Source organism: Thamnophis elegans, chromosome 10 (assembly GCF_009769535.1).
Source record: "Thamnophis elegans isolate rThaEle1 chromosome 10, rThaEle1.pri, whole genome shotgun sequence".
Classification (NCBI taxonomy): domain Eukaryota; kingdom Metazoa; phylum Chordata; class Lepidosauria; order Squamata; family Colubridae; genus Thamnophis; species Thamnophis elegans.
Genome location: NC_045550.1, coordinates 49,274,634 through 49,302,414, shown reverse-complemented (window position 1 = coordinate 49,302,414; position 27,781 = coordinate 49,274,634). Strand labels below are relative to the sequence as shown.

At 35.7% G+C, this 27,781-nt stretch overlaps 1 protein-coding gene and 1 non-coding gene across 2 annotated transcripts in view; both read left to right on the top strand.

Moving 5' to 3' along the window:
* Nucleotides 1-27,559, top strand: part of KPNA4 (karyopherin subunit alpha 4) — a 33,262-nt gene extending 5,703 nt beyond the window's left edge. The window contains 19 exon segments of the mRNA XM_032224802.1: nucleotides 5,248-5,292; nucleotides 5,982-6,049; nucleotides 6,051-6,069; nucleotides 6,157-6,186; nucleotides 6,280-6,332; nucleotides 7,011-7,106; nucleotides 7,214-7,299; nucleotides 12,578-12,664; nucleotides 14,117-14,263; nucleotides 14,266-14,282; nucleotides 14,365-14,409; nucleotides 15,786-15,917; nucleotides 17,007-17,138; nucleotides 19,708-19,812; nucleotides 21,974-22,045; nucleotides 23,741-23,843; nucleotides 23,846-23,897; nucleotides 24,101-24,200; nucleotides 25,662-27,559. Of these exon segments, the coding sequence (XP_032080693.1) occupies nucleotides 5,248-5,292; nucleotides 5,982-6,049; nucleotides 6,051-6,069; nucleotides 6,157-6,186; nucleotides 6,280-6,332; nucleotides 7,011-7,106; nucleotides 7,214-7,299; nucleotides 12,578-12,664; nucleotides 14,117-14,263; nucleotides 14,266-14,282; nucleotides 14,365-14,409; nucleotides 15,786-15,917; nucleotides 17,007-17,138; nucleotides 19,708-19,812; nucleotides 21,974-22,045; nucleotides 23,741-23,843; nucleotides 23,846-23,897; nucleotides 24,101-24,200; nucleotides 25,662-25,760 (1,488 nt within the window). The 3' untranslated portion in view covers nucleotides 25,761-27,559.
* LOC116514494 lies at nucleotides 17,238-17,577 on the top strand. Its single transcript, XR_004256132.1, has one exon.
* Nucleotides 27,560-27,781: the final 222 nt, after the last annotated feature.

Below are 27,781 nucleotides of genomic sequence, written 5' to 3'. Positions count from 1 at the left end.
AGGCGAACCTGGGCAAATGCCCCCCTGGTCACAGCCGTCAGGTGGTGGTCAAAGGATAGCTGTGGATCCAGGAGGACTCCCAAGTTGCGAACCCTCTCTGAGGGGTGTAAAATTTGACCCCCCAGCCTGAGTGATGGAATATTGGTCGAATCTTTGGGAGGGAAGCACAACAGCCACTCGGTCTTTTCTGGGTTGAGTACAAGCTTGTTAGCCCTCATCCAGTCCATAACGGCCTCAAGGCCTCGGTTCATCACGTCTGCCGCTTCATTGAGTTGGCACGGGGCGGACAGATACAACTGGGTATCGTCCGCATATTGATGGTATCTTATCCCGTGCCTGCGGATGATCTCTCCCAGCGGTTTCATGTAGATGTTAAATAGTAGGGGGGATAAGACCGAACCCTGAGGCACCCCATATGTTAGGGGCCTAGGGGTCGATCTCTGCCCCCCCACTAACACCGACTGCGACCTGTCCGAGAGGTAGGAGGAGAACCACCGCAACACGGTGCCTCCCACTCCCACCTCCCGCAGTCGTCGCAGAAGGATACCATGGTCGATGGTATCGAAAAGGTGGATTACCATGTAACTGTACCAAATTTTATGATATTTTTCAGAGACATTTTCAAAACTGAAGCATCTAAAATATTTTAGCATTTTAACTGGAAAATATCTAAGCAGAACAGCTATTATGAAAGAAAGAAAGCTAAAGAAAGCTGGAGTATGCCTTTAGTTACAAGAAATATCTGTGCCAGCTGAATGCTGCCTTTTACAGTATCATAAAGAATAAAAAATACTATATCTTGATCAACGGGTGGATATGGTAAAACTGAAGTAAACTCTTTTAAAAGAAAAAGAAGTGAGGAAAAAGTGTGTATAACTTAGTACTGAAGAGTAATGGTAGAATAGATATAGAGGCCACTGAGATCAGAGGGAGATGTTGTAAATATGTTGAATCCCTTTACAAATTGATTCAGAAGGGTGTCTGGACTCAACTTTTGTCTGTTGCATCCAATTTTTAAAAAATAGAAGTGTTTGTACAAAGAGAAAAATATGTGTTCAGGACTTACTCCAATCCCTGAATGGCAATCAGTTATCCGTCAAATGGACACCAGATATAGATAAAATAGTCATGGAGCTGTTTAAAGTAATGTAGATGAGACATTTAAAATGATACCAAGCTCTATATATTTAAAAAAATGCAGCAAAACAGCATGTATTCATACCTAAGACAAGAAATGGAAGGGAATATATGCATTGCCAAATTTAAAAGTTCCTGTATAGTTTTTTCTAGTTTAAATATTTTACAAAGAATAATGCTCCATATAGGGAAATGAGAAAGAAGCATATAGGTTTCAGAAAAGGCAGAGGGATCAATGAACTGGTGTTTAATATAAAGTGGAGAGAGCAAGACAATTTTAAGGAAAGGTTTTATTTATCATAAACATTGCCTTCGAATTTACACTTCTTGCCAGAATTTAAAATATATTAAGACAATGAAATGATTGATTACTCTTTGAAGATACTTTATATTAGTTCTAGAATAATAACTGCATTTTGGGGGGAAATGGCTTGGAATAAAAAGGAGTAATTTAAGGATACATGCTGATCCATATCTGTTACATAATAATTACTGAATTAAAAGGCTAAAAGACATAACAGCTATAATCAGAAATGAAGGTTGAAAAGCTAACAGATTGAAATATGCAGTTGATACCATTCTGTTAGCTGAAACAAAAGTCCATTAAAATAATTCATTATGAAACATAGAAGATAAAAATCATGGTTAATATTAAAAAGTCAAAGCTAAAAAAGCTGTCTAGCTTGGTTAGAGAACTCACAGTAAATGCAAAGTAATGAAAGGGATAATTTGTACTTCCTAGACCTCAAATATGGCAAAATGTAGACCTTCTTAAAAGCATTTTTCCAATCCAGATAGCTTTGATATAAATGGGCCAATAGCCAGATTTCTTCAACAATATTTCTTCCATCAATTATTGCAGAAAATTCTGATGAGTTACTGGTTTTATTAAGATTTATAAAATGTGCTTAAAATGTGTGTGTGTGTGCCTGTGTCTGTGCACATGTGTATTCTCTTTCGAGTCAAACTGAAAGAGGCACAACTGGTGAAAAGTTTGTCCAGGGGAAAGTTAATATTGTATGCAGGAAATGTGTGTGTCATGTAGCAAACCAAAGTCTAAACTGTGTACAGTTTTTGTAAAGTGCAACACTTCCTCTAGATGGCAGCACATAACCATCTTTGGTTGATTTAGAAGACCAGAGAGAAGTGAAACTACTGAAGGTCATTTTCATTTGCTAATTTTCTTTTTTTTAAGAATTTATATGATCACCAACTCGTTCTGGGCAGCTTACAACAAATAAAAACCCAATATACAAAAGTAAAAACAAAGTGTCTTTTTAATTTGAAAGCCTTTCATGCATACTTCTATATGCTGAGTTTCTAAAACTAAAAAATAGCCACAATAAGTGACTTTAGTAACCCAGCACCAGTACACAAGGCTACATAAATACAGAACAAAACTTCCAAAATTGCATCAGCAGTATACAACAAATTATGACTAAACAGCTGTGATAGTCACTTTATAGGTGATTTTAACACTGAATAAATAAAGTGGGGGTTATGTATTTTTCACTGTTTCTATAAAAGGACAAAACTCACATTTTATCTTTCAGTTAAGTGTCAGGGTTTTTTAAACATAAAATTTTAGTTTGCTAGAGGTTAGACTAAGTAATCACTAAATGCACTTTTAAAAAAAAGGTATCCCAGCTTTGTCCATGTAGAAAAGAACTTTGTAATATCTTAACTGCCTGTGGTTCTCACCATAGTCTCAAATTCTTCCATTTCAATGGTAATTTCTCCTTAAATAATGTTAATTCCTTCCTGTAGGAAATTCTTAATAAAACTTCTGTGTGATTACCAGCTTTGGACAAGAAAACATGAATAGACATATCTGAAATACTCAGTTGAATTATTAAGTTATAGTGCTGCTGCCTTGAGTGTTTTAAAACAAATTAAATTTAACCGCGGATCCACAGTAGTTAACTATATACATACATACTACATACATACTACGTGCATACATACATACTCTGAAGTGTCTCTCCTTGTCTAAATAGTTGGTTATTTTGAATAATTAAATTATCTATATATAGTTCCCAGATTTTATTATTTAGGTGATAATTCCATTATAAAGATACATACTGTAATATCAAAATGTGTTGACATGCCTTCTCCCCACTTGTTTCATTGGATAGGGAGTGTGTAAAGATATTATATATGCATTCAGCAAAACATGGTTCCAATTCTTTCTCTGATTAGAAGCCCTGTTGGGCTAGGTCAGGGGTTTCAAACTCACAGCCTGCGGGCCGGATGCGTCATGCGCTGGCCACGCCCACCCATGGTTTAATGAAGGGGGAAAGTTGTGATCCATCACGTGATGATAACTTAACATCGTGAGTTCGACACCCGAGGACTATAGGTGGATGGTCTATAACTAATATAGAAGCTTGAATGTCTGTACAAACCACCAATTCCCCTTTAAAAATTTAGATGTTTAGTTAAAAGCTTTTCTGAAGATAAATATATGTATATGTATGTCTGTTTAAGTAGTGAAACTTCACTGACTCCACTTTTGGTTTAATTTTCTTTATTGAGGCCTGACATAAAAACAATTATTGGATACTCGATGAGATAATTAGCTGACAGTGTAATTCTTTACTCACAAATATGCATGCTCTCAAGTCTAGAGCCTAATCATAGCGGAAGCAGTTTAATTGGTTTAGTTAATGCTGAAATTTTTAACATATTGTCCATAAGTACTGTGCTCTAATACATTCCTCAGGGCTCCGTGAATTCCCTGATCCATTTGAAATTGGTGTTGCAACAAAAAGTGGATTTATTGGAATTCATGTGATTGAGCTTCATACAGGCCTTGCTTTTGGAATAACTTTTTGGTAGCCTTTTAGCTTAGTTGTATTTCATGGTGAAAATACCTTTCATTAAATCTGTCTTATATTCAGCATGTTTTCACAATGTCTTAATTTGTTCTGTCCCATTCCTCTCCCCCCTCCTGACTTGGAACCCTGATCTGGAAAATTAAGATTTTCAGTCCCTCCTTTAATCTGAAAGAAGTAGTAAATAGGAGTAGAAGGTGCAAATAAGATCAATATGAACTTAGCAAAGAGCGTCAGACATTACATATTTTTGTTCTTTCCATGTCTTGTTAGTAAACCTGATATTATTCATTCTAACAATAAAGTTGAATATATTGTCTTGGGATAACTTTTAATAAAAGAAATATAAATCTTATTTTAAAAATATGCTTTTGAAACCCTGAAATTGTGGACAGAAAAAGTTTCATGTCTGAGAAAAAAGAAAGCCCGAGGTTCTCAATGTCTGTTTATTCTGGTTGATGTATTATAGAAGCTGGCTTGTTTCATTACTTGGTACAGATATTAAAGGGACTAGATTCAATATCTGGATAACTTGTAAAAAATTATTTGAGTATCTACTTTCCTTTCATCAATTTCTGGAATATTACCGTATTTTTTGGAGTATAAGATGCACCGGAGTATAAAACGCACCAAGATTTTGAAGAGGCAAATTTTTTAAAAAAGTTTTTGCACTCTTCAGACCTCCCAAAAATGGTTCATTTTTTATGAAAATGGGCCCGGTTTTTTTTTCTCGAAAAAAGGGCATGAATAACCTTTAGGAGGCTTGTAGAGTGCTCCTGGGGAGAGCAAAATCGAGCAAAAAATGGCCCGTTTTTTGCTCAAACGGGCCCATTTTTTTGTTTAAAAAAAAGGGCATGCATAGCCTTTAGGAGACATAGAGTGCTCCTGAGGGCTGGGGGTGGGGGTAAAATTGAGCAAACAACAGCCCATTTTTCGCTCATTTATGCCTCCCCAGTCCCCAGGAGCACTCTGAAAGCCTCCTAAACACTCTGCATGGCCATTTTGGTGAAGGGACATGGTTTCGGGAGCAAAAAATGCTTTATTCAGTGTATAAGATGCACCCAGATTTTCAGCCTCTTTTTTGAGGGAAAAAGGTGCATCTTATATACTCTGAAAAATATGGTACTACTATATAATATTTTTAATTTTGGACCTACTTCATTTATAACAGTTTCTATTGTAGAACTGAAGGTATCTCATAGTCACATTTAGAACTCATATTACTTCAGAAAACATTAGGAGTGGGATGTAATTCTATAATATTTTAATTTTACAGACTATGAGAAGACAGCGAAATGAAGTTGCTGTGGAATTAAGAAAGGTAAGGTTTAACATTTTAATCACATAAAATAATTTTAAATTTAACATTGGCTCAGTCCAGTACAACACTGGTGCACCTATCCTCATACATTTGAGAAATTTCTCTTATCCTGTGCTTAATGTTCACCACTTTGATCAAATTCAAAATGTCTATAATTTGTTAAAACGGAGGCATTTACAAATAACAAAAACATGCAGATTTTTTTTTAAAAAGGATCAAAACAGCATTGTAGTCACTGTACAAAACATTGTATTCACTGTGCAAACAATGAAAGCACTATTGTATACTAGTTGCAACCTGCCCTGCCTGTTCAACAGCTTAAAAAATGGGTCTGACAATGAAACAAATAGCAGTGAATTAAGTTTATTGAGCCTATGAACAACAGAAATTCAGCAAAAATATAATTGAATTCAGATGACTAGCACAGCAGTGCAGTACTAAGTCATGCATGTTTTTGCTGCACTTTTCTGCATTTCAGAAAAGTGTTACAATTATATGCTGTATATTATTGCATGTTTGTGTACAGTGCATAATTATAGCAAATTATAAAAACTGCATTTTGTTCTTTGTTCTTATTTATATTGATAACGTTTTTTTTTTAATTTACAAATTTTAATACATTTTCAAAAAAATTGGGAAGCATTTTCCAAACAGTTCCAAAACGTAATTTTATAATTTGTATTTAAAAGAACAAAAGAGATGAGCATCTTTTAAAAAGAAGAAATGTACCTCATGAAGATATCTGTGAAGATTCTGATAGATGGTGACTTCAGAGTGGTAAGAATAAGTACAATATTCAAAAGACCCATTTGTTTTGTTTTTTTAAAGAAACCATTCCTAACACTTTATTATCTCCTATAACAGCAAAATACATCATTGGAGGCAATAGTTCAGGTAAATATCTTCTTCCATTTTTTAAAATCAGTGAAGTTGAACATATTTTATGAGTTCTGACTGCAAAATTAATTAACGGGTTTATTTTTTTAGAATGCCTCAAGTGACAACCAGGGAGTCCAGTTAAGTGCAGTACAGGCTGCAAGGTAAGATGCAAATTTAACCACTTGAATTGTCTGATTGTAATAAAGTTTATTAACGGAAATTGTTCTAAATCTCTTTAATTTCTTTTTCTGATTAATAGATTTTCTAGTAAAAAAGTTTAAAAACCTAAAGCTTAATTTTTTGAACAAAAATAGATGAAATGATGCCCTGACATCATGCATACAGGTAGTTTTCGAATACTGGATGGTTATTTAATAAGCGTTTGATATTACAATGGGCCTGTAAAAGATCTTTATGGCCTGTAAAACACCTCTGGCTATTGAAAAATTCCTCCCTCTCTCTCCCCAACCTACCTACCCCTCCCTCCCTCCCTCTCTCTCTCTCTCTCTCTCTCTCTCTCTCTCTCTCTCTCTCTCTCTCTCACACACACACTCTCTCACACACACACACACACTGGTCACATGTCTGCATTTCAGACATTTGGCAACTGAATTATGTAATTATTTTACATTTTAAGCATATTATTGAAAAAACAGAATCAGAATTACTCATTATTTCATCTTTGTATCAATACTAAGATAGGAATACTTTGAAATATTGGATAAATAGTATCAGTTCTTTTTAATATAATTTTGGATCTAAGTATTTATTGAAAGTCCACATGGAAGAAACTAAAGTTACCTTGCAAATTTGAACTAATACTGTATGTTTTTAAACAGAAAACTACTCTCCAGTGATCGCAATCCACCGATCGATGATTTAATAAAGTCTGGAATATTACCTATATTAGTACATTGTCTGGAAAGAGATGATAAGTGAGTATGTACCTTAACAGCACATTTTTAAAAATAGAAACAAATATTTGAAAATACTGGAATGAAAACTAAATCCTTATCTCTATGTGTTTAAATATTATCTTTAGTCCATCTTTACAATTTGAAGCAGCATGGGCTCTGACAAATATTGCATCTGGAACCTCTGAACAAACACAGGCTGTAGTTCAATCCAGTAAGTTAATTATTACTATGCATTTGTGTATACACATAACTTGTGCAAAACCTCTGTTTAAATAGAACTGTGTACATTCCAGGTTTGTTTTGTTTTAAGAATATACTAGTATATACCGATCTGTCAATTCTTTTAATTCCCAGAAGTGGGAAACCTGCATCTCATATGTAGGTTGAAATTCAACCCGGTTAGTACATGGTTTATATACCCCATCCGTCTTGTCTCTTGTTTTCTTATTGTGTTGCTTATGAAAGAGTAGAGTGCTGTGATTAAGACATCACCCTGTATTTCTATGCTGAACAAGTAGAATTTTTCTCATAGCCTATCTAAAGCCAAAGGGGAGAAGAGAATATTCTAAAAACATATAAAAGTAATAGAATGTAGGAGTCAGATGAAAGGAATCAGACAGGGATGCCCCCTTTGCTGTTTATATTAACTTTGAAAATTTTATTAAATGAAATTCGGAAGGACCAGGGAATAAAAGGTTCAAGACTCAAAAATGAGAATATAAGGCCCAACCTATGCCGATGACTTAGTATTTGTTCTAGAGGATCCATTAGAACCTAGCCTGAAATTTTCAAAAATTAGAAGAATATGGTGAAGTGGCAGGACTAAAGATCAATAAAGACAAAACAAAAATGATAACCAAGAACATGACAAAAAAGCAAGAAGAGGAACTGGAGGTAGCAACCAGAATAAAAACTAAGAAAGTGAAATACTTGGGGATCTGGGGATCGCAAAATGTTCCACAATTAAAGACAATTATAATAAATTAGTGATACAAATAAAGAAATATTTAGAAAATTGGAAAAATATTCAGCTATCACTCCTGGGACGTATAGCAACAATTAAAATGAATATTTTACCAAGAATCTTATTCCTGTTGCAAGCCGTACCTATTAATCCGGGTAAAAAAATTCTTTCAAGAATTAAAAAAAAAACCGCTAGGTTCATTTGGCAGGGACAAAAAGCGAGGATTAAACTAAAGTCATTGCAAGACAGCAAGGAGAGAGGAGGTTTAGCATTATCAAATTGGGATTTATACTCAGCAGTAACAATAACATGGCTGAAGGATTGGATAGAGCTAAAGAATAAAAGAATTTGACTTTAGAAGGCCATGATTTGCAAGCAGGCTGGCATACATTCCTATGGGATGATAAAAATAAAATGCACAAATACTTTCAAAATCATTTAGAAGAGCATTATTTCAAAAATGGCTTAAAAAAATCCACTATGTGAAAATCGCGAATTGGCTATCACTGACAGAAAGGACGACCCATCCAAATTTTATAGATTTGAACAAAATGCTAAGATACAGAGATTTAATTGATAGACAGGGAAATTTAAAAACAATTGAAGAATTGGCAGAACAGAACATGAAAGTTGACTGGCTAACTTGCCTCCAAATCAAAACTAAATACAATAATGATACTAAATTATATGACATCGAAACAGAACCACACCAATTGGATAAAATTATTCAAAGCTCAGATAGAAAGATGATAGGGAGAATATATAAATTTTTCCTGAAGTATAAATGGAAGAGGAAATTGTGAAAGAACAAATGATAAAATGGGTGCAGAACTTTGGCTATAATATTGAATTAAACAAATGGGGAAATTGTTGGGGAACAAACTTAAAAATGACACTATCAGTTGCATACAAGGAAAACCAGTACAAAATGTTTTACAGATGGCACTTGGCACCAACAAGGTTAGCTAAAATCTTAACAAATACCTCCCCAAAATGTTGGAAATGCGAATCAATACACGGAACATTTTGCCATTTATGGTGGACCTATGAGGAGGCTAATTTTTTTGGAAAAGGATCAAAAATTGGCTGGAGGCAATAACCGGGGTTAAAATAGAATGGAAACCTGAAGTTTTTTTATAGGAATAATGTCTGCGAAATACAAAAAAGAAATCCAGTATTTAATACTACATATAATTATGGTGGCAAGGATTGCCTTTGCCCAGAAATGGAAAAACAAATTAACTCCAAGCAAAGATGAAATAATAAGAAAGGTTATGGATTGTGCTGAAATGGACAAACTAACTAAAGAAATCCAGGGAAAAAAGAATCAGAATTCTACCAGATATGGGATAAATGGTATAGGTGGATGGAGGAAAGAAACAAGAATCAATGAAGGAATATAACAAAACTCAAAAATAATAGTTATGAGTAAAATAAAAGGATTAAGAATGGTGAAATCCAAATGAAATACAATAGAAGGGGAAATAATATAAGGTGAACGGTATTGATTGATAATTGCTATTGGAAAGAACAGGAAGCTCCTGTTCGTATTGTATTGTGTAAATGTGTACATCTAAGTTTTATGTGTGTGATTTTAAATGTTTGTTTCTTTCATTTTTCATTTATACAATCACTTATATACTGTGCATAAAAAAAAGAAAAAAGGAAGAAAAAAAAACCCAACATAACCACTTCATTCCCCATACACCCTTCTTCTCCCCCTCCAACTTTCCTTTCACCCTCCAGCATTACCCTCTTCTACTTCCCTACCCCCTCAGACGTCTCCCCCTCCCTCCATTTCACCCTCCTTACATTCCCTCTCACTCCCTCTTTACTTCTCCTCTCTTCCCTCTTCTCCTCACTTTGGTGTATCCATACAATTCATTTGTTTTTTACACAAAAGTAGAAAAAGAAAAAAAAGAAAAAAAAAAAAAAAAAAAAAAAAAAAAAAAAAAAAAAAAAAAAAAAAAAAAAAAGAAAAACGAGCCACAGTACACAAGTGAATTTTATTGTTCTAAGGATTGAAACTGTAATTCCACCCTCCCCCCCCCCCCCCTATTTTACATGTTTTTAATAATTTTTTAAAAAGGAATAGAGTGTAGACAGGTATGGAGCTTTTAAAAAAAGAAGTAAATGTGAGCCCATGCACAGCGTGACATTTTTCTCAAATTTCCATTGAAATAATGCATTTCTTGCCATTTTTTCTTATATAGCACTTAGACTTATATACTGCTTTACAGTGCTTTACAGCAGAGGTGGGTTGTTCCCAGTTCGGATCGGATCGGGCGAACCGGTAGTAGCGGTGGAAGATTCTGCCCACAAGCCCGGAGTGTGAGTGAGAGTGCACCCAAACCAGTAGTAGAAAAATTGGCAACCCACCTCTGCTTTACAGTCCTCTCTAAGCAGTTTACAGAGTCAACATATTGCCCCCAACAATTTGGGCTTCATTTTACCCACCTCAGAAGGATGGAAGATTGAGTCAACCTTGAGCCTGGTGAGATTTGAATTGCCAAATTGCAGGCAGATGACAGTCAGCAGAAGTAGCCTGCAGTACTGCACTCTAACCACTGCGCCACCACGGCTCACAGACCAAAGTATCTGCTTAATATAGACCAAAATATCTGTTTTCCTTCAGTATAATTCAACTACATAAAGAAGTAATGAGATCCTTGGATTAAATCATTGTGTTACTATATATAATATACCATAGCGTGATTAAGAACCTTTGGATTCATTGGATATCTTTTCCTAATAGCCATAGAAAGTAACTTGTAAACTTTTTCTTCTGTTTTAGATTCAGGTGATACTTGTTATCATGTCTAATCTCAGTGAACTACAGTTCATGAAACTCTCTTATTTTTATCAAATGTAAATAAAATATAGTTAAGGATTCAAATATCTTCAGCTAAGTATTCTGATGTAGGGCAATTATTGGAGAAAATGGAAGAGAGGGCAAAGCTGTAGGTCAGCCTTAATAGATTAACAGAGTTAGAAGGGGCCTTGCAGGTCATCTAGTCCAACCCCTGCCCAAGCAGGAGACCCTACATAGAGGCCTCTACCTAGGATCAAACTCACAACCTCCTGATTGTGAGGTGAGAGCTCCACTTTAACAACATTGTTAAATTAAAGTATGGTTTAGAAAATTGAGTTACATTTAACTATTTCAAAACAATATTGCGGGTTTGTGTAATTAATGTAAACTTACTTGAGATTAAATAATTTGACTTTTTAAAATAGGATTCCTCACTTAAATGTTATTTTTGGCCTTGAAATTCTTTGCAGAAATTTGCAGTCAAATATTTCATCCTGTCTTTCAATACATTATTTTTAATGTATTGAAAATAGTTGCATCAGATATGAAATTTAAATGTAACCTTTATTACATAAGACATTTCATTTTTAATCTATAATACTGGTGGAGGCTTGGTTTTCTTAACATATTTCAGAATTAGTGTCCTGCTTATTATAAATGTCTTGTTTTTAATTTTATAATTGGTTTTTATTAATGAATAATAATTTGTCTAATGGGGAATATGTTTGGGGTAGAACTTGTTATCCTCTACTTTTTGCTAAACTCTATTGGTCATGCTAGCTTGCTGCTGAGAGTTTTAATTCTGTTAACATAGAGTAGATCAGAGGTATCCAGCCACTACTTTATATCAGGTTATGATTTTTTTTTTTTTGAACAAGTTAGTAAAAGCAAACTAAAATATGGTTGTATAAAGACAGTGTATTAAAGTCATTTTTACTGACTAATGCATGGCCAAGAACAGGTCTGTGTGCTTTTTAAGTAAAAAAGAGTGATGAAAATATTTTTAATGAAAACAAATATTGCCAGCTCTAATTAGCTTGATATATGCTGGTGAGTATGATGGACTCTCCCTTCTTCTTATTTTAAGTTTCTGGAGAATTAATATTGTATAATTGATTTTAGAAAATCTGCATATTCCATAATGTAACTGTCCAGAACTGTTGCTGTACTGAATAGAATTGATTCTTCCAACAGTAGGACTGCAGGTTGTCCTTGGCTTAAAACAGTTCATTAGTGACTGTTCAAAGTTACAACGGCACTGAAAAAAGTGACTTCTGACCATTTTTCACACCTACAAATGTTGCAGCATTCCCATGGTCATATGATCAAAATTCAGATGTTTGGCAACTGACTATATTTAGGACAGTTGCAATATTCCAGGGTCATGTGATTATCTTGTGCAATCTTTTAATAAGCAAAGTCAATGTGGGAGCCAGATTTACTTAATTTCCCTGTTACTGCCTTAACTGCAGCGATTCACTTAAGAAGTGTGCAAGAAATGTCATAAAATAGAGCAAAATCCACTTAACAACAGTCTTGCTTGGCAACAGAAATTTTGGGGTCTCAAGTCAAGGATTGCCTGTATTGTTTCTCATTTTGGCAGCTTTCAGAAATTAAGGCTTTTGGTTTTAATTATCCATCCGCTTAAAGTCATATACTAAGAGTATGTTTTTGGGCTTTGAAACAGTTAAGTAATTTATGTCTTTTTTGCAGATGCTGTCCCACTCTTTTTGAGGTTGCTGCATTCACCCCATCAAAATGTTTGTGAACAAGCAGTATGGGCTTTAGGCAATATCATAGGTTTGTTATATTTTATATAAAACATGCTGATTCAGTAATTTAACATTTAATAACTTGCCAGGCTTGCACTGCAATATTAATATTAGTCTTTTTCTCAAAAATTTTATACGTAATCTTATTTCTTCATTTCTCCAAAGTATCTCTTAATGATATGCATGTATATTCTGATAAAATTATATGGAAGAATAGAAAACATGAATTATTTCATTCATGGTGTGTCAGACACAAACAACCAGACCCACACGTGAAGAGTTCAAGCTTGCTACTTTATTATATTCTGCCTGTTATACAGGAATCTTCCTGGATGTCAACCTCAAATGGAAACAGATCTATTTATGGAGCTTAAAGGGAGTTCTGGATCTCATTGCAAGGATTTTAGACTATTTCCAAACTTGAGGTCTCCACTTGTCACCTTGCACAGCTAGGTGTTTCCCAACATGGAGTGCTTTATATTTAAAATATTCATAGGCTATCCACTATCTAGAGCAGTGGACCACATGTCAATCCAGTTATCCCTTTTCATGGTATGAAATATAGGTAGTCCTCAACTTGCAAGAGTTCATTTAGTGACTTTGAAGTTACAACGGCACTGAAAAATGTAATTTGTGACCATTTTTCACACTTACAACAATTGCAGTATCCTCAGGGTCACGTGATGAAAATTGGGATGCTTGACAAGTGACTCACATGTCCCGGGATCATGTGATTCACTTTTGCGACCTTCTGACATACAAAGTCAGATTCACTTAGCAATCATCTTACTAACTTAACATCTGCAATGATTCACTTAACAACTGGCAAGAAAGGTCGTGAAATGAGGCAAAACATAGTTATCTTGCTTACCAACAAAAAAATGTGGGTTCAGTTGTGGTTATTGTCGAGGTCTAACTGTAATGTTATTTCTTCCCCCATTCCCTCCCTTTCTCTATCACACAAACACACAGAATTTCTTGCTTTATGCAAGCATTTGGTAGTAGCAGTCCTCAACTCACAAACAAGCAATTACAAATTGTTCCATTACCCCCAGGACATGCCCAAATTATCCCTTGGAGTACTTACTCAACAATTACTGATGTAGAGAAGGACCATTTTAGTATAGTAATAAAGGAGATGAGTGGTAGGTCTCCCTTAGACAGGAAAGCTGGCTGATGACTGGGCCAGTCATCAGCCCTATCTATCTCATAGCATTGTAGGGAAAATCAGAGGCAGGAGCATGTTTGTTGCCATGAATATTAAGAAATGTATAATAACGAGCAACTTCTCAGTGGAATGGATTTATGAAATTAGGATTTTTTTTCCTGCAGGAGATATCATACAGGGAAATGGCAGTCTTTAGATGCTTAGCCTAAAAGACAAGCATTTCTAATAGTAGTCTATTAGAATTCACCCTTGCATTGAAAATATGTGCAGATATTTTTACTAATATATACAAATGTTTAAATATTTATACAGGAGATGGGCCACAATGTAGAGATGTCATTAGTCTTGGAGTGGTGAAGCCGTTGCTGTCATTCATCAGTCCATCTATTCCAATAACTTTCTTAAGAAATGTAACTTGGGTAATGGTCAACCTATGCCGTCACAAAGACCCACCTCCACCATGGAAACAATTCAAGAGGTAAATTACTTGTTTGTTGGAAATTAATCAGTTTGGATCTTACTGCATGATTTTGAATTTTGTACCCTTTTTTTTTCTCTAGATCCTCCCAGCATTGTGTGTCTTAATTCATCACACAGATGTAAATGTGAGTAATACAATATTTTGTAAGGTATCTTTAAAGACAAAATACAGAACCCTATCAGAATTGGTACCTACTTAAATATAAATTAATCTATTAGATTTACCTTTCAGGAAATCACTGCTATCTCAAATAAGTAAATATGTGTGTGTTTCTACATATCAAGGAACGTTGCAAATAATCCCTTAACCATGGCTTCCTGGTATTATTACCCTTTCTCAATTAATCATTGAAAAGTTACATACCATGTTTCCCCGAAGATAAGACAAGGTCTTATTTTCTTTTGACCCCTGAAATATGGCCTTGGCCTTATTATTGGGGGGAGGGGCTTATTATTTGGAGCCAGACTCTTCGGGAGCCCGCTTACAAGAGAGCAGCCGCCTGGCAATCTCTCTCCAGCTGGGCAGAGCGCCATTCACTGACCCAGCGGTATACCAAAGATGCCAAGCCGAGCAACAGTTGGGGAGAGGGGGGGACCGGCGTTCTGCAGCTGGCATCTTTTGGATACCACTGGGTCAGTGAATGGTGCTCTACTCAGCTGGAGGGGGGGGGTTGCGCAAATGCCTTTCCCCCCTCCCCATGTACCTCTCATTCCTCACTACGACCTGGGTCACCTCTCCCTGCAGGGCCAGGGCTGCAGCCACCATTCCGGCACTGAGGATGGCTTCTTTTGAGAATCAGCTTGGGCCATCTGCCTGCTGCTGAGTTTCCAGGAGCTGGGGCAGAGAGTCCTCCAGCAGCCAGAACAACCAGACTCGGCCTGCAGGCGGCTGGCCCTACTGGCTTCAGAAAAAGCCGGCCTCAGTGCTGGGATGGTGGTGGCGGCTGCGGCAGCCCTGGCCCTGGTCCTGCAGGGAGACTTGGCCTAGGTCATGGTAAGGACTGAGAGGTGCAGGGTGTGTGTGAACAGGCGCTCACGCAACTCCCACTCCAGACGGGCAGAGCACCACGCACCGACACTACTTTACTTACTTTACTTTGAGATGAGTGGTGCAAAAATAAACAAGTTTTAATAATTTCTTCCAAACACATGCAATATAACAATACACAATGTTCTGAGAATAGCAAGAAGTTAAGTTTGATACATATTTTATAATTAATTCATGGTTAGAAATGAAGGTGAAAGTGAACTCTGGGGAAGGAGGGTTCTAAAAGGATTCCAAACAAGCAAGTGTAGCGGACAACAAAGTAAAATGGACAGAACCATGACAGAGGGCAAGAGAACTAAAGATGAAATTGAATGATTAGCAATTATAGCACAGTACTTGATTGATGTTAAAAGTCCACACTAGGCCAATGGATCACTTATGGTCTGGAAGCATATCTCATTGTTTGTTGCTTGTGAAGTTGTGATGCATTTCCCCCCCCCCCCTTCTAATTAGATATTGGTAGATACAGTCTGGGCCCTCTCGTACCTAACGGATTCAGGCAATGAACAGATTCAGATGGTGATAGATTCTGGGATAGTTCCTCATTTGGTTCCTCTTCTCAGCCATCAGGAAGTTAAAGTACAAGTAAGTATTCTGCAAGCTTTCTTTCCTTAAATTGGGTTATAGGGGAAGCTCTACATTAGAAATTAATATATCAAATCTTTTGAGTTGTCATTTTCTCAAAATGAGAGCTGTAAAGTATTCTGATATGAATAGCCTTTGTTTTTGGTTTGAAATGGCATTTCAAATAAATGAACAATATTTTCGACTCTGTCCTTAGAATAGGAGTACCAAATTATCTATTTCCCTGGATAATACTTGGCCCTTTAAAATGTTTATTTCTGGAATCTTTTCACTGATAGCATTCAGCTTACAGTAAATAACTTAAATCTGGTGAAAGGATGATATTACTGTATATACTCGAGTATAGGCCAACCCGAATATAAGCCGAGGCACCTAATTTTACCACAAAAAAACTGGAAAAGTTATTGACTCGAGTATAAGCCTAGGGTGGGAAATGCAGCAGCTACCGGTAAATTTCAAAAATAAAAATAGATACCAATAATGTTTTGAATATTTATTTCAAAGAAAAACAGTAAACTAGCGGTGTATTCAATGAAATACTTCACTCACCTCATGATGCTGATGTCCCGCTGTGATGATGATGTCCCGTGCAGCCGGGGAGCGATGTCCCGCCTCCTATGACACACGGCACAGTGATTCCCATTGGATCACTGTACCAGAGGAGGTGGGACATAGCTATGTGGCTGCTTGCCATAACAAGGAGGTGGGACATCGTTGCAGAGCGGCAGGAGGGGGAGGAAGGGGAATCATAAGACAGCCCTGCATTACATTAGAACGTGAGGAGGGGGGATGGTGCGGTGCGCGCTGCGCGGCAAACTGACACAGAGGGATGGGAAACTCACAGGGGCGCCGGGCCATTCACGAGCCTCACCCAGCGGCATGGCCCCGCCCCTTTTTCTCCTCCATTTCGGGCAAATTTTTCACTGACTCGAGTATAAGCCGAGTCGGCTTTTTTCAGCCCAAAAAGTGGGCTGAAAAACTAGGCTTATACTTGAGTATATACAGTAATGCATAATATTTTCAATGAATCACCAATTATTTCCTTTTTAACATATTATTTGACCACCAGGTTTGATTTTTTCCCCCTAGACTGCAGCACTCAGAGCTGTAGGCAATATTGTTACTGGCACTGATGAACAAACCCAGGTAGTTCTGAATTGTGAAGCTCTTTCACATTTTCCTGCTTTGTTGACACACCCCAAGAAAAAATTAATAAGGTATGCGTTACCTATTACATGTTATTGATAAGAAATTAATATTATTATTAACTGATCCATTGATTCCATGTGAACACAGCTATGTTCAAATCTTACTAACTCTTGGAAATGATGAAATGGAGGTTAAAATGTAGAGGGATGAATGTGAGTGAATCGAAGAGCTTGATTGTTTTATTCAATATGGAAAAGGAAAAAGTATGTGTGTGTGTAAGAATGTGTGTGGTGCATGTGAGCATTCAGGGCCAAATAATGATGCAAATTGTGGACACTGAAAAGAATTGCTGATATTGGAGTGCATCTGAGGCACAGTTGCTAAGTCATAGGGCCTTTGTTGCAACATTGCCTGTGATTAAAGCCCAAAATATGTTCACAGTTTGTATCTAGAAAATGTAAACCTCTGACATGTTCTTTTAGTCATATAATGAATATGTAATCTGATCCAAGAGTCCAGTTTAATTATTTTAAAATGCCCAAACATGGTTTTTCATAAAGAATACACATTTTTAAAAAGTATTAAAAACACATAGAAATTTCAATTGATTATGCTTATAAGTTTTGACAAAAGTTTTATTTATGTGCACATTTCATTTCATTTAAAAATGACCTTTCTAGGGCAGCAAAAAAGAGTAAATACAATTATAGACTTTAAATGTTAAAATTCAAAAAGTGAAATATAACTTAAAGGCTATGTTGTACATATTTGTTATTTTCATTTTAATTATTTAATGTGTTATACTTATTTTAATATATCTAAACAGTCCAAAGCCCACTGAGATTTGAGACTATAGATCCATTGAACAGAAAAATAAATTTTTCAAGGCTACCAATCTTATTGAATTTGGACTAAAGCTTTTTCATTGATCTTAAAGCCTAGATGGATTCATGTGGGCATAGTTAGTTTTTAAATATCTGGCTCAAAATGTTCAGGTCTTAAAAGACCAGTATAAGTACTATGAATTTGTTTGGAAACATGTCAATAATATATGGCTATCATAGAATTAATGTTGTTTTCTTTTTTGCATCAGTTAAACTGTCCTAATGGTCTAATAGGCCCAGATTGATTACATTTAATAGCATAATCTACATGTAATCAATGCATGTAAGATCAAAGTAAAATCCATATCTATAGTGAATAACATTAATGTATCAATCTAAGGGGTGAATGTTGCCATCCCAGTTTGCACAGATAGTGCAAGAAGATCATAATTTCAGAAGAATTTTCCAAGTTCATACTTGGATTTTCAGCTAGGGGTGAATGTACTGCATATCATTAGCTAGATTTATTTATCAATTTATTCTCACAGCACCTCTAGCTTTCTGTAGATTAGTGTTCAGTTCATCTATAACTATTCAAAAATCCATGGCTTCAGAATATGAGTTGATATTTACCATTAAGTTTACAAGGCCAGCTCTCAGCTCACTGTAATATTAATTGGTCACAATAACTCACCAAACCTGTATTCAGTAGACTTTCTTAACTACTATCACAGAGTAGTCAGGGGAATAACCCAGAATATATATTATTTAAATATATTGTTTAAAGGTCTTTTCTGATCATTGGCTCAAGTTTTTAATCCAGTGAATTTTTAATCCAGTTCAGCATTGCACTATGTTATTACAACAAATCCTGGTGGCTTACTTTGCTCAATATTAATTGTACTGGCTGTTTAATCATCATGCTGAACCAATCAAGCTACTTTATAATTTAACATATTATATGAAGCCAGCCCATTATTTCATTGCCCTGAAGTCCTATGGAAATTTGTACTTTGGTCAAGAGTTGGAAACTATCATTATAGTGGCTTGATAATACTTGTAAATCATTCTCTAAGCACAGTATGACAGCTGGATGCTACCATACTTCAAGTAATATGTTTCATTTTTAATAACTGATCTAGGGGCTTTAAAGCCCATTTTTAAAAATGTGCTCTTAATATTTTCATATAGTTTTTAATCTATATATGTAACATGTTTGAAATCACTACTATAGTCACCAAGGTTTGAAACCAATGAGAAGGGAATCCAACCCCTTTAAATTCTGGTTAACCTTAGGCTCATTTCATTATTAAATAATTCATCAACTGAAGATTGTAAAATTCTACAACTTCATAAATGTTGCACATTTCAGGCGGCCTCTGGAGCATATACAAGGATTAAAAAAAAAAACCATGATTTATACACCTAGTGCCCAGGATTAAAAAATAACTCGTAACACCAACACCATCCCAAATACTTAATAAAATGCTTAAAACAAATTTTATATTTATTACTTCATATTTATACTTTACCTTAAAATCAGTTCAGTGGGATAAGCATAGTTTTTGTTTATAGGTAAAAGTATATCCTATAACTTAGTTCTTATCTTATTTAAATAGAACTCATCTTGGAAGCAGATGTATGCTGAACAATTTCAACATAAATAGGTTAACATGCAACTTAAATGATACCTAGTACCTAGATTTTATTTTACCATGTTCATACTGAAAACCATGTAGCTCTACAGGAGTCAAGCTATACTTTCAGAATTTGTAATAGTTCTTTAAGTATTGTTCAACTTTTCTTTTTTGTTGCAGGAAGCTGTATGGTTCCTATCTAACATCACTGCAGGAAATCAGCAGCAAGTCCAGGCAGTGATAGATGCTAACCTTGTACCAATGATAATACATCTTTTAGATAAGGTTAGTCAAACATTTGCTTAAATTATTTAGGTGGGTGCACATATGTCTATCTGATAGTTCACTTAACTCAGTAAACTTCGCTTTTTTCTAGCAAGGCAAGCACCAATCCTCAAGCAACCTGCTGATTATATCACTTAAATAATTATAATTCAAGACTTAGATAATGAAATTATATAAGAGAAAAAGTTGATTAAAGAGACTAAGATATTTTAAATCCGTAGTAAATTATGTAATGAACAATCTTATCAGTAGATTTCTCAGTTGTTAGCTACTACTGCTATATTCCTTGCACAACAATGAAACATTACAAGTATCAAATTTTACAGTGCAAATCAGTTATTAATCACCAGATGCTTTCAAAGGCAGTCATATGTCAACAAAATGCTTTAGGACATAATGGACTAAATGCAATGTTTCCTTTGAAGAGAAAGTGGGGATCTTTCTTTTCATGTTCAGAAATTCTGCTGTAAGCAGTAGCCTAATGAAGTAGCTCAAAATTTATTTTAGCCATCTTTCTACATTGTACAGTAAATGCCACAGAAGTCTTGGTTTTCCAAATTTGGACGAGGTACCATTTAATATTTTAAAACAAGTAAATTGTCATACAGAGCAGATATTATATTTGCTCCTCAAATTGAAGGCTAAATTGTATCAGGCAATATTTTGGGATCTTTGCAGTTTTGATAGCATGAGATGCACTGTCAGAGATTGTGAGGGTATACCAACTCATAAAATGGCACTCATATATAGTAATTATAATACAAAACTCCATGTATAAAAGTAATAAATAGGATAGTTTCCAGTAAAAAATGAATGCAGCAGTGCATTAAAACTACTATACAATATCTGCAAGTAAGATTATTCCACTCCTTTAATAGAAATTAGGTTAGTATTCTATTCTTTTTCCATTTTTTATTTATTTATTTATTTTGCCTTATAAGTCAACTCCAAGCAGAACTATGCATAACTACTTGGCCCAATTGTTTTATGACTCAAGGGATTAAAAGGACTTGAGGAGATAAACAGATTACTCTGTGCCTCCCAAATCATTGTAGCTATCTTCTGCTGTGGGTAGTTAATAATAATTATAAATTTTTATGCAACCCAACTCTCAACCACGATAGACAGCTCACATCAATCAAATTGCAATAAAATCAGTAAATCATTAAAATTAGAAGATGGCAAGTGCAGTGAAGCAGCAGTTTCTTTTTCTATCAAAGGTCTAAGTGAATAACCAGATATTCACAGTACTTTTAGCCATCTGGTAGGAATGAGTCAGAGACAGTTTCTCCCCACCAAACACCAGATTCTGGGACAGAACCATGACAGCTTAACTTGGTTGCCCAGGGTTGAAAGATACTGATGATACTGAATCCCAAATTGGCAGATGACCTTACCCAGCAGTTTCATGTAGATGTTGAAAAGATGGGGAGAAAGAGTGAACCTGTGGAGTCAGGAGTCCAATCAGTTCAAATGAATGTAAGTTTATTGTATGCTAATGCTCTCTACAAGAATATGAACTACTAATGATCAAAGCAAATTGGTGGAAGATAAAGAGTCAACAGAATTCATGGTGGGCTGGACTTCGATCTCGTGGGCATGAAGGGACTCAAGTTTGATGACACATTTGTTCCTCCCTTAGGCTCAGCTGATCATCTCCTACAGTTAATAGTTTAAGGTACAGCTAGTTCTTGACTTAGTACCAGTCACTTAGCAATAGTTCAGTTACGACAAATCCCCAAAAAGGAACTTACAACCCGGATTTGAAGTTTCAATGTCCATGCCCCCCGTCACATAACCACATTTTTGACCATTGGCAATGTACAATGTTTTTTCAGAAACTGCATTTAGTTTTAGTTTCTGGGTAAAAATCCCAGTGGAAAGCAATGGATTTGTTTAATGACCGTAATGTTCACTTTCCAGTGCAAAAAATGTCATAAAATTGCATGCTCAGTTAATAGTTCAAAATTCAAGTAGTATCTATACCCATTTTGGTCCCAATGCTGGGGAAAAATCAATCTTTGGGAGACAGGAGAATGGGCTTTAACAAATTAAATGAATGTTAAACTCATGTTTAAGTTTGCCCGTTAAAAATCTTCCATTTACCTTATTAAAGAAAGCCTGGGCTGAAAATAATGTATCAACTTTTTCATGTTTTTAGGGTGATTTTGGTACACAAAAGGAAGCTGCTTGGGCTATCAGTAACCTGACAATCAGTGGAAGAAAAGATCAAGTAAGTAATATCTCATATATATTTGAGTTAAGGGAATATGATGGGATTAAAATGGAAGTACAAATGGGAGGCACAGTCCAATTAGAAGAAGGTATTTAAAAGGTCGAGTTTTGTGTTTTCTTCAGGTGTCTCAGATTGGAGTATAAAACTCCATTGTTTTCCAGTGCAAGCCTGCTGAGAACTGAATTACATAACTTTTATTAGATTTGTTTTGGAGACTTTTAAAGTTTATACTCAAGAAAGTCTTTACAATAGCATTACTTCTGGTTAACTGAAACAAAAATGTCTCAAAACAGTTTTTGAGCCTCACATTCCTTAAGTTTATATCAGTCTGGTGTAGAAATAGATAATAGTACTTTAAGGGTACTGTCAGAATAAACAATGTTAAGGTAAATATCTCATTACAGATCAATTTGTAATATCTCAGTTTTCTTTAAAGTAATTAAAATATGCGTATTTTCAATTATTTAAAACCAAAAGATTATAAACAGTATTTAGTGCACAGAATATTTATTTATAATTTAGTGAATGTTTTAGTATGTTCCATTCTTACTGCAGTGGCCTTCATTCATAGGTCAGCATATAGATTGTGATGAGGCATAATAGAATTACAAGTAGATCTCGCTTAATTACTGTCTTGTTTAGTGAATGTTCAGTTAGATAACACTGAGAAATTAACTATGACCAGTCCTCACACTTATGACCATTGCATATCCAGTGGTCACAGGATCCCTTTTTGTGTGCCTCACAGCTAGCTTCTGACAAGCAAGTAGAAACCAGCAGCAAAATCACATGTCGTGATCATCTGATGTCTCATTTTACAACTGTGTCACTTACTGACAGAATTGCTGGTGCCAATTGTCATTAAGCAGGGATTACCTAGAGTGAAGATTGTATAGATACACTTGTACAGAAAAGTACTTTTCTATTTATGCAAAGGGTTCCACCACAAAACCGCAGAGGACAAAATCGCGCTCGACGAAAGCGCGCATTTGACGTCATCACAGCGCGACGAAAACATCGCGCTGTGATCGAAAAATGTAAAAATAAAGCGAAAACCTTACCCTAACCCCCCCAAACCTAACCCTAAACCTAACCCTTAATCTAACCCTAAACGTAACCCTTAACCTAACGCTAACCCTTAACCTAACCCTAAACGTAACCCTAACACTCTAAACCTAACCCTAACCCTTAACCTAACCCTAAACCTAACCCTTACCTTTATGTGAATCGGCTTGGTTTAATTTTAATTTTATTTCAATTTTTAATTTTTTTCGTCGCGCTGTGATGACGTCAAATGCGCGCTTTCGTCGAGTGCGATTTTGTCCTCCGCGGTTTTGACGGGTCACGTATGCAAAGAACTTTAGATCAAAAAAACTGGATTATTTTACATTAAATTAAATTCCCATCCTTAAACATTAAATCAGTAGGAACATGCAGTATCTTAGAAATTGTAAATTTCTAAATTCATCAAATGTGTGTTCAGTCTGGTAAAGTATTCTATTTATAAATACTTGACTTTAAAAAAAATCAAGGCAGATTTATCATTAAGATATATGTAATCCCTAGTCTGCAGATAATGCCTTTCCGGTTTAAGAAATAATGAAAATCTATTCATTTTAAATATACGTACAGTTTGCTGTTTTTAATATTGTCGTAATTTATGGTCCTGATATCATTTATTTTTGTTTTTAGGTGGCATACCTAATTCAACAAAACGTAATTCCTCCATTTTGCAACTTGTTAACAGTAAAAGATGCTCAGGTCGTGCAAGTAGTGCTGGATGGGCTAAGATATATATAAAAATGGCTGATGATGAGGCAGAAACCATAGCCAACCTTATTGAAGAATGGAGGTATAATTTGTTTGATTTAAAAGTAAAAGATTTGAATTCATTACATTTCTATTGGTTTAAATTATTTGATTTTGTCACAGATCCAGATATGTTGATACTCTAAAATATGCATATTTATTTCTTGAAATGTGGTCACAGAAATAATTATGTCCTGAAAATATTTTCTTATAGTTGATTGTGAACTTTTTCTTTGGTTTGCCTATAGGATTGGAGAAAATTGAACAACTACAAAATCATGAAAATGAAGACATCTACAAACTGGCTTATGAGATCATTGATCAATTCTTCTCTTCAGATGATGTAAGTAAATTCTGTTTATGAATATGTGTACCAAGCTGAGGGGCTGTAATTGGAAGTGCTTTTTTTTTTAACTACTTTATTTTTTGTTTCTCCAACCCAATGCATGAAAAGTTATGCAGCTGTTACAGAGAAACGGGGAAGAGAGGTTCCCTTGATCAAAACTAATCTTGAAAAATCCACAGAATGCTCTTTTAAACTACAGGTAGTTCTCACTTAGCAACTGCAGTTGGAATTGGCAAGCCAGATTTTAAGTGAAGCAATTGCTGAGTGAAAAAGCACACTACTATGCTTAGGATTTTACTTTGGTTTTTCTTTGTTTTATAGCTTCAGAATGATATGGCTCCAAATGGCAGGGAAGGTTTCTGGAATGACTTATAAGGAAGTCGGATAAAAGGGCAAATCTTATAGTAGCCCTTTTCCCCATTCAGCCATTCTTTGAGATGGTCACCCCAATGTTGGCATAATTAGCAGAAAAAGAATTGATGTTTTACGTCATTAGAGAGGAAAAAATTACCGCAGCCAGATAGTTGGGAATACACATTGAAAGGAATGTGTTAGCCCCCACTGCAAGCCAGAGTGACTTGGGAAGCAAACAGACTCTAAGATGAAATTGATTAAGATCTTATCAATGTCAGGCAGCAAGACCTGTGGTAGGATCAACTAATTAAGGTTACAGTGCTGAGTTTGTTAATTTATAGTTAGCACACTTTAGGGATAAGCTGAGCTGTGGATAAAAGCAACTCAGAAAGAGATCACTTGTTCAGGCAATCTCTCTGCTCTGCAGATTTGGAGGGGGGAATATGTCAGGCACAAGACAACATATACCAGATCTGGGCATTTTATTACCTCCACGCCACATCCAACCCTTTGGCTGTCCCTGTCCCACCAGTATGAGGTCAACTAGAAATTAGAAATCAAATGTTATGAGTGTGCCATATGAGGCAGGAGAAGAGTTCAAGTCTGGCTCACCTCGTGTCCCTTCAGTCGGATGGCAACCACAGGAAGCGAGGAGAGAAAGCACTTTTCTGCACTTCCATAGCACTTGTCTCTCGCCTGGAACAGCCTGGGGTGATGGAATTTGAGGACATAAAATTGGGTTACATCAGTTCGGCCCTCCAACACAGTCTGTTTCTCAAGTGCCCGCTTGGGAAAATTATCCACCCTTGACATATACTGACTGTAAAGGCAAATATATGACAGATAGAGAGACTGTGAAGATTGTAATGGCAGACATTGGTCACAAAGTTATTTTTTCATCGCTAGTGTAACTGCGAATTTTTGCTGTCCAAGGCAGGCATTAAACAAAAACGTATCTGTAATACTTCCAGGAATGAATGTACACCACAAATCAAAAGAGGAGCTCACAGGAGCAAATCTTTGTTCCTGCTGCAAATGCAGCATAGTCCCTCATAACTATGCAGTATCTAATTCCAGATCTTTCTGTTGTTGTTGTCTTAACAGATAGATGAAGATCCAAACCTTGTTCCTGAAACAATACAAGGTGGAACATTTGGTTTCAATTCATCTGCCAATGTACCTGCAGAAGGGTTCCAGTTCTAGAGTGGTATTTTGGAATTTAGGTACAATGCAGCACTGAATAAAAAAAGGTTTGATCCATCAAGCTTGGCTCATGGGATCCGCTGCTGCATTAAATCGGGAAAGAAAATGTGAAGATTTCATTTGGAATCACAGAAAAGCCCGAATGAAGTCAAGATGGCGAGTGGGTGCGAGTGAGAGTGAGTGGCAAAATGTAATGAAAAACTTCACACTGAATGCTGATATACGGTGTCTTAAAGGAAAAGGGCTACAGGTCAAAGAAATTCAGTGCCTGAGGAAGGACATTGATTTAATTAGCGCAATTGTGGGGGAAATGCAGTACTATTCTATCATCAAGCCATGTAAGCATAAAAGGAGAATAGGATACCCATATAAGTCCAAGGAGAATGAGCCCAGGCCTTGCTAATGAAGCACCGTGTGAATGGACAACATTGAGTGAATGTCTGGACTCAGTGTGGGGCCACGTGTGTTTTTCAAATCTAGGGCTCTTTTGCTCATAAAGCAGACTCCTAGTCTTGGAGTGGGGTGTGTACGAGAGTATGGTTGTGATGCTGTATGTGAATGCATGCAAGCTTGATTTGCCTTCAGGGGGCTGATAATAACCCTAGTCAATCATCAAAAGGAGTGCATAAGTGTTATAACACTGGACACACAAAAAAAAGAGACCGGTTTAGCAGCAGACTATGGTTTTACTCCTGCAGCCTGTTTTTTATTTATTTATTCCTTTTAATTTTAGTTATTTTATTTCCTGTATGGCTTATTACTAGTTGCTTGTAAAGTCAGAAAACATTGAGGAAGGCTTCCCTGTGCATTTGCACCAGATGATTGTTCATTATTACAAAAGAAAAAAGTTTTCCATATCATCAAAACTATTTTATGTAGATTTTTGCATGGAATCCATACATTTCCCTCTTCCAACTATTGTGTTGCAGTACACAAAATTATCATAATACTAGAAAACAATGTTTATCATCTTTTCATTTCAGAGATGACATAAAGCTATTTTTGGCGGTAATCTACAGCATAGCTCATTTTTAGATTTTGTTGAGTCCTGTAACCAGCTGTTTCTGTTGTGGTAGAATACCGTGCTGTGTTTCAATGTTAATTGTTTTCAACTTTGTTTTCTATGAAAATGATATGGAAACCTCAAAATAAAATTTGGTGCATATGTACTGCTGAAAAGATTGGAGATGTGAATAGATGTACAAATCAAGTCATGGTTTGAACACCGTTGATACCACCTAATCTGTCCAATTGTTCTAGACTTTTATCTTTAGATGTAGACAGCCATGAACAATCTATTTTGAGCCACTTTAGAGAGAACTTTGTATTCTTAACTTGCATGAAAATGCAAGTGGTTTTTGTAATTGGAATAATACCTCAATTTGAGGTTCTGCACACTAAATTAAAGATAACATTACAAATACGTACAAAAAGAAAACTCTTTATAAGGTGGCTCATTGTAGGAAATGCTGTGCCTTCCCCTTTGAGCACAAGTGTTGCATGATCAACAGTTTGCTGTAAGAAAACGTACCAGGTTAGCCACCATTAGCATCTATATCTCTACCTTGTGTTTTTTTTAAATCAGCTGGTAATTCTGAAATGCAGTAGAATGGATACAAATTATTTTGTGATCATAACTCTTTGTTGGACTAGAGTATTTTTGCAGCATTCCTTGTCATCAGAAACATGGTTAAAAGTTTAAAACTAGATGCAGCAGAAAACTAGCTTGTGAAATTTATCCAAGTAGAATGCAGGCTAGGCTGTCTTGGGGAAAATAAACATTAAAACTTAAAACAAGACTATGTTGGTATATGTATTTTTGTCTAAAAAAATGTGTAGTAATTTCTTATTTCCTCTTCTAATCCCGAACTTCACTTTCCATGTTCTATTTATACCACTTTAAGCAAGGGTGAAATATTTCAGTATTATATTTCTGCATTCACCAACTAGAATGAACATTCAGTCATATGAAAACTTTTTCCAAATCATTAATTAGTATAATTAATATGCACAAAATAAGT